Genomic DNA, 12,234 nt, shown 5'->3' on the forward strand with positions numbered 1-12,234 from the left:
CCTTGGCGTCTGCTGTTCCTCCACAGTGCTTCCCCGGCACCTTGTTCAGAACTGTATAATAGCATTTTCAGAACACAGACATGCATCTCATGTACTTCTTTGCATGTCGGTCCATGGACTCAGCTGTCCGAGAGGCCATGTACTACAGGAAGGTAGCAGAATGGAGAGCCAAGAAGCTAGAAGCAAGCTGCCTAGATCCAAACCCTAGAGTGTGCCTCTAACAGCTAAGTAAACCTAGGACTGTTATTTATACTCTCTGAGCCACTGTTTCATCATTCAAAAAATGGGAATAATACCATTTACCTCATAGGGTTGTTAAGGGGGTCCTGTTATACAGTGAGCTTTTAAGAATCATCAGTTATGAATATGCATCTGTGTATCCCTTATTTCCTATATAAAAAAGCTTATTATGTTTGTTGAATGAATAACTTTTCCTACCACCTCATAGTAGATACCACATAGATACCAAATTCTACATAGCTTGTTTCCTTAAATCGTGAAAAGAAGACTCTGATCTTGAAATATGAGTTTATTTTACAATTGGTCAAAAACATGTAGGACCTTTCCTGTAAGGGAATTTAGCTTCTTGCCATTGTCTCTGGCCAGTGCACCAAGTTAGACGTTCTCTTGGCCTCCTAGCTGTGCCTGGGACACAGTTACTTCCACAGAAGGGCAGTTCTGTTATAATAATTTACAAAAACCTATTATCAATCCAAATAATGATGGTTCCCCTAGGTTAGCATGAGAAATGCTCCCCACAACAGAGCAATGAACCACAGGGAAACCTCATTTTAATGCTAAATCAATGTAACATTATTGCAGTTACGAAATGCTTTTGAGAATGTTTTACAGTGGCATTTTCTAAGCCCCAAATCCTTAACCATCACAACCTTGCATAAGAAGTCCATGGGGGAGGAACCGAACCAAGAAAAAATATCAGAGCACGTAGAACAATGTGGTCAGGCAGAGGAGACCGGTGAGCCCAACTTTCCCAGGTAAGCAGCCCATAGCAACACCTAGCACTTGGGCAGAAAAGGACAACGCTGCTTGCTGCCCTGGTCCAGAACAAAGGCCACAGCCGAGAAGGCTAGCACCCTTGTCACCCTGGCGGGCTATAGACCACAGCACTGGCCTCGGCGGTCCGAGAGCCACATCCCAGCAGGGCTCAGCTACTGGCCCAGACCCCAGCCTTACCCTTCCCTCCTCTGCTTCTCTTCTGTCTTGTTCACCCTCTTGACCAACTCCGATCTCACCATTCTGGCCCCTCGGCTTGTGGACTCTGCAGCCCCTGCTCTAATCCTCGACCCTGCCTCTAATGGGGCTCAGAATTCACCTGTTTGTAAATCACCCCGTCTGCAGCGACCAGCTCTAGCCTCTTGGACAACTCTGGCCCGGCACTTTCTATGGAATCACACTCCTTCCTGGGATGTGTATGGGTTCAGGGCATTGGCCAAGGATAAGGACAGAACAACCTGACGATCTCATCTGACAATTTTCTAAAACGAAATGAACTACGCCATGGATTTAACATTCTTATAAAAGTTCTCTACTCACAGGCCTTCTGGTTGAGGCACCTTGGACGGAGTGATAGAATTCTGGCTGGACTCGGCTGTTTTTCTTGATTCTTCGTTTCCTCACGGAAATCTCTTGCTCACTCTGGTGGTGAACCTCCACCACAGGCTTGGCTTCTTCCAGGCGAGCAGCTGCAGCCGCTGCAGCCCGTCTTCTGAGATGCCGAGGGCTTGCTCTGAATCCCTGTAGTGGAAAACAAACCCACACATATCCAGATTTGTATTGAGTTCATTTCTGGTGAGTCTGCGGCGCTAATTCTACAAAGAGCTCTGAAAGTCACAGAGCTCAGTGAGATCATTTACATTCCTGAAGGGAGCATGGATGTAGAAGGAGGCTCAACATTAAAAAATGCTTTAAATTCAGTGACAATATTAAAAAATAAAATAAAATAAAAACAGCAGGTGAGCACATTGCTTTACTTATTTGTATATACATCAGACCGCATGTGAAGAAAGGTATTTCCACTTAGGCATGAGGCATGGTAGAGGAGCAGGGCTGAATACTGTGACGTGGCAAAGTGTCACTCTATGTTCCTGAGAACAGACTCTGAAGGCAGGAAAGCAGGAAGGTAAAGCAACATTATAAAACACCAAAAAGTGAAGATTCAAAACTAAACGGAGGCAATGCCATAAAGAGAAGAGTACAAGTTCAGTTAAACCATATTACACAGAGTGCCTGGGTGGCTCAGGGGGTTAAGCATCCGCCTTCGGCTCAGGTCATTAACCCAGTGTCCTGGGATCAAGCCCCACACTGCTCTCTGCTCAGCCTGCTTCTCCCTCTCCCTCTGCCCCTCCCCCTGCTGGTGCTCTCTCTCTGTGCCAAATAAATAAAATCTTTAAATAAGTAAGCCATATTACGCATTTGGGAATATATGATTTTGGAAAATCTCGAAGAATTACATAAAATAGTCTCCGCCCTCAGGTAGCTTACAATTTCTCAAAGAGCAGCAATTCTTGTATACACTGGCCTGTCTGATTAAGAGTTAAGGTGGGCAGTTGAGGACACAGTGCCGGCAGAACTCAGAGAGGGAATCAATGAATGAAACCGAAAATAGTCTATATTTGGCTTTGATATGTGGGTGGCATTTGAAAAATGAATAGACTTTATATTCCAGTCAAGGGAAACAACAGAAGGAATGAATGAATAAGTAAAATAATGGACGGGGGATAACATATTTATGCAGCAATTATTTCATGACATACTAGGATAAACATATAAGCTATGCATGAGGTACAGTGGGAAATTAGATGATATAGGGTGTTAAAGGCTCCAAGGGGGGCTTTAGTGTGGTTGTGGGTCTTCTGACCTTCTTTTTCAAAGTAGACTCCATGCCCAGGATGGATCCTAAAGTGGGGCTTGAACTCATGACCTTGAGATCAAGACCTGAGCTGAGATCAAGAGTCAGATGCTTAACCAACTGAGCCACCCCCTGGCCCCAGGGGTCTTCAGACTTTTTTTTTTAAATAGCATTTATTTTTTTAAGATTTTTATTTATTTATCTGACAGACAGAAATCACAAGTAGGCAGAGAGGCAGGCAGAGAGAGAGGGGAAGAAGCAGCCTCCCTGCTGAGCAGAAAGCCCGATGCGGGGGCTCAATCCCAGGACCCTTGGGATCACGACCCAAGCCAAACGCAGAGGTTTAACCCACTGAGCCACCCAGGTGCCCTGGTCTTCAGACTTTTAAAAGATGTCTGAAAAAACTTTTAGACTGCGTAAAAGCATAAAAAATTAAGAGAAAGAATTTCAGGGGGAGAAGCAGTATGAGATACTGAGAGAGTAATGTGCACACGGGAATTCCCACCGAGGGACATGGAAGAAGGTCTGGAGTCTGATAATGGAGACCCCAAATACCAGGCTGAAGGACAAGGAGGAGAAAAAAGACAAACGTAGGGTGTGACCCACAGAGTCAAAATAGCACTGAGGTCAACAGAAATCAATAAGGAGAAAATGCAAATGGACGTGGCAAAACTGAGGTCACTCTTCGGTGCTTTTCTCTCATCCCCAAACACTCGGGCCTGTTCCCATCCCTCCTCTGTGTGCAAGCTCAGCTGGAACCTCTTCACCCAGAATAGTCTCAGAACATCCCCACCATTCCCACATAATCAAGAGATACTCCAGCAGCTGCCGGAGAAGAGGATTAGGAAGAGGGAGCTGGGCCAATCCCTAAAATGCCTTCTAAGTGGAGTTAGGACCAAACCATGAGAACCAACGCCACCTGGGGCTGCCTTTTAAACACGGGCATTCGGGACACCCTTCCCCAACACAGACGCAGCGCACACTCTCTCTCTACTCTGCTTCCTTCTGAATTAGACTCTCTAGCTGCGAGGCCAAGAGGGTTAGTTTTTCCTTTTTCCCTCTTATTATTTATTTATTCGTTTACTTTAAAGATTTTTTTTTTTTTTTAATTTAGAAACAGTGCATGAGCGGAAGCGGCAGAGGGAGGAGGATAGGGTGGGAATCTCAAGCGAAGGCTCCATGTTCAAGCTCACAACCCCGAGATTATGACCTGAGCTGAAACCAAGAGTCCGACGCTCAACTGACCTCACCACCTCTTTAATTTTTTTTATTTTTATCGTGGTATAGTTGACGCACAATGTCACACTAGTTTCAAGTATGCAAAGAACCTCTTTAACAATCTCCCTGGTATTTCTGTGGTTCAAAGATTCAGAACCTCCAGGAGTCAGAGCTCAGTCTTACCACTAGGTGGCACTAACTCCCACATCCCCTACATTCTTTCCAGCTCGGAAAGTGTGCACTGGTAGAATTAACCAAGTATTTGCTGGTATACTAGCTCCTGTCATGCTGGGGTGAGGTGAGTACATGTCTTTGGTAAGAAGTAGATCCTCCTTCTCTTGTGTTCCTATGAGTAATAGGCAACGGAATTTAACTTGTATTATTACCTATATTTCTTACTGGCCTACAAATTCTAAAAACACTTTGGGGAGGGGGGACTCCCTTAATGTGATGCCCTCAAAAAAAAGATCAAGATCCAAACAGGTTGGTGCAATCCTTCTGGACAGCAATAGCTGAGGAAACCTGCATCCCTGTATCTACTCTCAACAGATTCTACCAAGTGTGAAGGTACTTCAGGTACTACCTTACTTGTGATAATAGAAATTAGAAACAGTTTACACCATCCTTCTTTCCCTAAATTTCAGTCACTTTCTTTACGCTTTCTTTACACGTTCACAGTTTTTTAAAGATCTGAGCAGCACCATGTAAGCCTCTGTGGTTTCTATTATAGCTAAATACACTGGCACTATTTTTAAACAACTTTTTATAAACATAACAGTATATAGAACACAGACCACAGCCAAACTATCTGGGATTGACTACTGCCTCTGTCACTTCTTAGCTGTGTGATCTTGAATAGTTACTTCATTTCTTCATCTGTACTATGGTGATGAAAACTAGGACTACTTTCATAGGGCTACGGAGATGAATAAATGGATTACAGTATATACTTAGAAGTGCATCTGCCGTGGAGTGATACATATGTGTTGGCTAGGTTTATTATGTATTTCATTTGTATGAATAAAAGATATTCTTTTTTTAAAGATTTCATTTATTTATTTGAGAGAGAGAGAGAGACATGCAGGCACGCAGAGGGAGGGGCAGATGGAGAGGAAGAACAAGAAGCCTCCCCGCTGAGCCGGGAGCCTGATGCGGGGCTCAATCCCAGCACCCTGAGATCACAGCCTGAACTGAAGTCAGGTGCTTAACAGACTGAGCCACCCTGGTGCCCCATAAAAGCTATTCTTTTTTTTTTTTTTTTAAGATTTTATTTATTTCTTTGACAGAGATCACAAGTAGGCAGAGAGGCAGGTAGAGAGAGAGGAAGGGAAGCAGGCTCCCTGCTGAGCAAAGAGCCTGATGTGGGGCTCGATCCCAGGACCCCGAGATCATGACCTGAGCCAAAGGCAGAGACTTAGCCCACTAAGCCACCCCCCATAAAAGCTATTCTTAGAGACAAAAGCGTGTTATTAATCAGATATAAAAGGAAAATGTGTCACGCCACAGGTGTGCCTTACTGACAGATACACATGAGTACTGTTGAGATACCAGCCACCCCTGACCATCAGGAGAGAGAATTCTTTGCTCCAGAGAATCTGGAGCATTTACTCTCTAAAGACTGAATCTAACCTGGGCTCGAACACAAGCTCCATCACGGAGTAGGAAAGCAAATTACTTCCCTGTGCCTCAGTTTCCCCATCGGTCAAATACATATACTAATACCTCTCTCATGGAGTTATGATGGTGTTTAAATGAGATAATCCACATTAGGTACTCACAACAGGACAAATATAACAATAAGTAATCAATAAATTATCACTGTTATCACTATTTCATTTCCTAGATGTTGCAGAAGGAATTCACCTGTCGGGGGTCATAGTTATGATTACAGACACATCAGCCACATGGAGTCATCACTGGGCAGCCACCTGCTTATTTTCCTAAACTATGTACAGAATTATAGGCCCTAGTTTTGTTGTATTTGCTTGTCTTAAATATTACATTTAAAAAGCATTTGGGGGGGGCGCCTGGGTGGCTCAGTGGGTTAAGCCGCTGCCTTCGGCTCAGGTCATGATCTCAGAGTCCTGGGATCGAGTCCCGCATCGGGCTCTCTGCTCAGTGGAGAGCCTGCTTCCCTCTCTCTCTCTCTCTGCCTGCCTCTCCATCTACTTGTGATTTCTCTCTGTCAAATAAATAAATAAAATCTTTAAAAAAAAAAAAAAAAGCATTTGGGGTACCTGGGTGGCTCAGCTGGATAAGCGACTGCCTTCAGCTCAGCTCATGATCCTGGAATCCCAGGATCCAGTCTTTCATCAGGTTCCCTGCTCATCGTGGGGAGTCTGCTTCTCCCTCTGACCCTCCCGCTTCTCATACTCTCTCTCTCTCTCTCTCTCTCATTCTCTTGCTCAAATAAATAAAATCTTTTAAAAAATAAAAATTAAAAAAATATGAAAAAGCCACAACCTGATAGAAGAAAATTTTATTTTAAAAGAGTAGGTTCTTACAGATGTTAACAGGACCTGATCCTGTCGGTATAATGTCCATTTCTCTATTCACTTGATCTTGCCTGGATCCCCTTTAACCAATAGGTGATTAACACCTGGAAGTCTCTCAGCAGTGAACTTCTGCCATTTTTAGGCTACCCCATTTTATCAGTGCCTTTGGGGTAATAACTTCACAAGATATGCAGTCTTGAGACAGAGTGCACCATATCGCACTCTAGATCCTGCCTCTTAGTGACCTGTACATTTAATGGGTAGACACATGGCCAAGTCTCAATTAATTGAAGTTTCTCCGCTTGAACACTGAATACTACCTGGAGGGATGTAAAGACTGAAAAAAATCAGCAGAATTCATCAGTCTAGTGGCTACACCAAAGACCTTCTGAAACTACCGAGTTTTGCCTGTTCTAACCAGATAGTCAGTCTTGATTGTGAATTCTACCATACATTTCTAATAAATTCTCTTTGGGTTAGTGACAGAGTCTGTGGCCTGCAAGCAAAAAACCCCAATGTATACTCTTCTGTGATGCTTTTAGATGCTTCGCTATTTTCCTATAGGTTGAGTACTCAGATTTAACCAGGCTGGTTGTGTCGATTAGCATAAAAAGGGAGGAGACATTAACTGCAATTAATTTCCTAAGCACTACTTAGGTGCTAAGCCTATTATATCCACTTCTTAAGGGAGCAAACTGAGACTTATCAGGGCTAAGTAATCTATGTAAGGCAAAAACTTGCACTTAGAAAAGTCCAAATCAGAACTCGGGTCTACCTAACTCCAAGCCAAGACCAATGCCCTTATCACTCTGCCGTGAGGCAGAGATTATATATAGGGCACTCGTGCATTCAGAGATAGTGCTCCACATATATTTGCAGGACTGGGCACCAAGAAAGTGCTTAGAAATCTATGCAGTTGATTAAAATAAGAAAAGGTCTATAAACAATTTAGGTAAGCGAAGAAGAATATGAAAAGTTAACATTTCCAGGTAAGAATTATTATTAGAAAAGATCAAGCTACCACCTAGCTTACTGATCAAGCACCTGAACAAATGGAAACTTAACACATTGAGTCATTGAGCATTTAAATAGAATTGCTTTTGTGTTATTGCTCTACCTGAGAACAACAAGATTGACAGGTATATAAGATACAAATTTACCATATACAAATATTATGATACTCAATAAGCTGATATTTTCATAATAATATAATATGATAATTGATAATAATACCTCATAAAACCTCTATGATTCTCTTCATCCAAGGCCAGAATTAAAGAGTACAGCAGAAGTTTTTGGGTCCATAGATAAAATTCAAAGCAGATGAAGAGGATAACCAATTAATTTGGATGGGAATAAATTATGTCTTTTTTGTCACTGACATCTACTTGAAATTTAGCATATCACTCAATTATGAAAGTACGCTATAAACCTTATGTTATTAGCAGTATCAGTGACTTTTGCCACCAAAAGGAATCAAATACATATATATATTTAATTATAGTGGCTGCAGGCATCTTGAAATACTATTTATAATCATCATTACTTCAGAATCACAGTAGTTAACAAACCTGTCACTAGAACTTATTATTTCATTCATTAATAAAGAAGTACATATATTGCTCTGTCCAAAATGTTTTTAATAATTTATACTGATCTTTCAATATAATTGACTTCCTTTATAATTATACACATACACACACATTATAAGATTATGCATTTTAAAACATTCTGAGGGGCGCCTGAATGGCTTAGTTGTTAAGCATCTGCCTTCAACTCAGGTCATGATCCCAGTGTCCTGGGATGGAGCCCCACCTCGGGCACCCTGCTTCTCTATCTCCCACTTCCCCTGCTTGTGTTCCCTCTCTTACTGTGTCTGTCTCTGTCAAATAAATAAATAACATCTCTAAAAAAACAAACAAAACAATTCTGAGGCTGAATCCATGGGCTGCACTAGACTGTCAAAGAGGATTATGGCAAAAAATGGGTCCCCATTTCAGAAAACCTCAGAAATGAGTTTATGACTGAGACTGTTAGCTGGTCACCAAAAACCATGCTTGCCTCTTCCTCTTTGGCACAAGCTAGACTAGACATTTCCCAGCCTCCCTTGCACTTAGGTAGGGCCATTAGGTAGAACTGAGTTCTAGCCAATGGAATATGGACACAAGAAGCATATGTCATTCCTGGATCTAGCCCATGAATACTTCTCATCGCCACTTCTCCATGCTCTTTCTTTTGGTTGGGATGACCTTCAGAGCAGACTTGAAAGTCACATACTGAAGATGGTCGTGACTTTATCAGCCTGGATCCCTGAATAACTGCATGGAGGAAGCCACTCTGCCAACCTGTCACCCACTACACCCTTAAGTGACTAACAAGTATATTTCTATGTTGTTTGAGCCATTAAAGTCTGTGTTTGCTATGGGAGCTACCCTAATTCAGTGGTTCTCAAACTCTATCAAGAATCAGAGCCACCTGGAAGGCTGATTAAAACAGACTGCTGGGCTCCACCCTCAGAGCTTCTAATTCAGTAAATCTGGGACGGGGCTGAGCGCTAGCAATCCTCAGATAATGCTGATGCTGCCATCCCAAGGCTGCACTGAGAATCCCTGCTGTAATGCCAGCTCCTGCCCCTTGCTAGGTCATTAGTCAGTAATTCTGGTCATAATAACACTGTTCCCTATTGCTCTATGTGCAGAGGGACCTTCAAGATTAAAGCGACTTTGTCACTTGTGATTTTAATAATCCTATATTAAAAGAATGGCCAGGGAAGCCACTCTTTCAGCTGGATGAGAAATACTCTATCTGGAGCTACATTTTTGTTTTCAGAGAGGAGGTATTCTCTGACAAATAAGGGATAATGGGACAAAATATTACCTTTTCAAAGACTTACTTTCTAATAATCATTCTTTGGTATAGATCTCTGGTTCCTAGCAGTGTGATGATAGTAAGAAGTCAATTTTTAATCTTTAAAACATCTAAGGAATTGTATACTTATTTTATTATTTTTTTAAGATTTTATTTATTTGACAGACAGAGAGACAGTGAGAGAGGGAACACAAGCAGTGGGAGTAGGAGAGGGAGAGAGAGAAGCAGGCTGCCTGCTGAGCAGGGAGCCAGATACAGTTCTCCATCCCAGGATCCTGGGATCATGACCTGAGCTGAAGGCAGACACTTAAGGACTGAATCACCCAGGCAATTCTTTTAGATATGCTTATTTTAGACAAGGTTTCATAGGTTAGTATTACAGTGTTTCTTTTATACTGACTTATAGTCTATTAACTGGTTACTAGTTTCTGCTGATCAGAAGCTCTGGTTGGTGACAGCCTCCAAATGTCAAATGTATTGTAACTCGATCAAGATAAATGCAGTTTTATAAACAGAAATCTTCTAAAATCTCTTATGGATGTCAATCATTCCCTTCTTGACATATGTCCCACCCACGGTTCCTACTGCCTGGGAAAGCATGGTTTGTACCATGGCACCCCAACCCTCTGGGTCACACTTGCTGGGTCTTGATATTTGGGCTGTGTTCCTCTCTTGACAGTTTGATAGAGAAATACCAAGAGCTTGGGCCACTTGGCACAGAAGTTAAAACCTCTCTCACTGTCTCTCTGTCTGTCAAATAAATAAAATCTTAACTGGGTGGGGGGGAACAGTCATTCTGTAGACCAGTGCTTCTCAAATTTTAATATGTACACACATAGCCAAGGATTCTGATTAAAATGCAGGTTGTCCGACCTGAGATTCTGAATTTCTAACGAAGCTTCCAATGCTTCCGAAGCTTCCGATGCTGCTGATCCATAGATCAGTCTATAGGTAACAAGGATAGAGAAGGCCTGACAGAAGCTCTGTGGCTCCTGCATAGGCTAACAGTAACAAGGCACAGAAACCATGGTGAGGAGACCGGTTGATAGCAGGAAGAAAAGCCGCAGCCAGTGAACAGTGAAGTAGTTCTGAGTCACACCTCAGGCATTTCACTACAGCGAGGAGTGAGGCCTTGAATCCACAACCAGCTCTCCATTCATCTCTGTGAAGCCAGACCTTACTATGGGTCTTTCTTAAATTCCATTAGGGGACACATATATCCTTAAAATACTGTCGGTCCCTGATACTGCACCCAAATGAGCCTAAGACGAAAAACGTGACCTCCGCGGTTGGGGCAGGGAGAAGAATAAAAGGAGACGTTGAGGCTGAAACCACTGGAGATACATCTCCTTTAAGAAGCTTAAAGGGTGAGGCGCCTGGGCGGCTCAGGGAGTTAAGCCTCTGCCTTCAGCTCAGGTCAGGGTCCCGGGGTCCTCAGATCGAGCCCTGCAACAGGGTTTCCGCTGGGCGGGGAGCCTGCTTCCCGGTCTCTTGCTGCCTGCCTCTCTGCCTGCATGTGATCTATCTACCTCTCTCTCTCTCTCTCTCTCTCTCTGTCAAATAAATAAGATTTTAAAGAAAGAAGAAGCTTAAAAGGCTTTTAAATTATAACTGTTAGATAACCTAAGCAGGGATCCTAAGGGTACACGCAGAAAACAACTCTCTCCTTACTGTCCTTCAAAGCCTCAATGAGGAACTCATTTTCTCCCACTGCTACAGAAAATTCTGAGTGGTCTCTATAGTTTTTCTGGTCCTTCTCAGATAATTAAGAAGCCTTCTAGCCACTTCTAGTCACAAAACCAGGGCCACTTCAGTGAGCTCCTATCACTCTTCCTGGCTTCCTCTTACACATAGCTTAAAGTAACTCCAGGCTCTTTCTCCCAAGAGATCCATAAGAAATGTTCATGCATCCTTTGTCCCAACACATTCTGGGAAAGCAGGCTCCTTCCCATGCAGCCAACTCAGCTCGTTCCTCCATTAGAACAGCAGGCCAGCCAATGGTCTCTAGTCCTCTGAAATTATCCTACATGGTCTGGCACCTGCCTTGGCACATGGACTCTAAGAACACCACAAGTCAAGCTTTCCCAGGGGTTAGGGTGAGCCTCGAGGACACTGCTAAGTCACTTTCCAGATTCTAATCCTGAACTATCCAGTAGGGTAGCTACTAGCCACAGGTGGCTGTTTGCACTTAAATTTTAATTAAAATTAAACTACAGATTCAGTTCCTCAGCCATACTAGCCACATTTCAATTGTTCAGTATCCCGTGTGGCTAGTAGTATTGGATGATGCAGATAGAACTTTTCCATTTTCATGGAAGGTTCTATTAATAGTACAGCTCTAATCTCTCATAACTTGATCCTCAGCCTTTATCCATTTAGCCTAAAATCGGTGATGGGTGATTAAAATGGCAGCATAGGCTAATTGCTGAGGCAAGCAACGCCAAAATCTCAGTACGTCAGCACAATAAAAGTTCACGTCTCGATCATGGATCAGCAAAGAGCAGAGGTACTCTGCTCCCTGGAGTCATTTAGGGTGCAAGGCACCTTCCGTCTTGTGCCTCTGAATCAGCAACATCCTCTCCACTCTACTAGTTTAGGGAGAAAGAGACAGGGATATGTGGGAGGTTTTCCGAAGGCCAGGCCTATAGATGGCCAGGCCTATAGATGCCAGGCCTATAGATGGCAGTCATCATTTCTCCTTACATTTCATTAACTAGAACTCACTTACATGGCCATCACCTAACTGCAAGGGAAAGTAAAAAACGTATTTCAGTCCTGTGCCCA

At 43.0% G+C, this 12,234-nt stretch overlaps 1 protein-coding gene across 8 annotated transcripts in view; it reads right to left on the reverse strand.

Moving 5' to 3' along the window:
* Positions 1 to 12,234, reverse strand: part of DST (dystonin) — a 475,119-nt gene that overhangs the window by 419,252 nt on the left and 43,633 nt on the right. For all 8 annotated transcript variants that reach the window (XM_032340325.1, XM_032340326.1, XM_032340306.1 and 5 more), the window contains exon 3: positions 1,555 to 1,755. In XM_032340325.1, coding sequence (XP_032196216.1) covers positions 1,555 to 1,755 — 201 coding nt within the window. The remainder of the gene's footprint in view (positions 1 to 1,554; positions 1,756 to 12,234) is intronic.

The sequence above is a fragment of the Mustela erminea genome, chromosome 4 (assembly GCF_009829155.1).
Source record: "Mustela erminea isolate mMusErm1 chromosome 4, mMusErm1.Pri, whole genome shotgun sequence".
Lineage (NCBI taxonomy): Eukaryota > Metazoa > Chordata > Mammalia > Carnivora > Mustelidae > Mustela > Mustela erminea.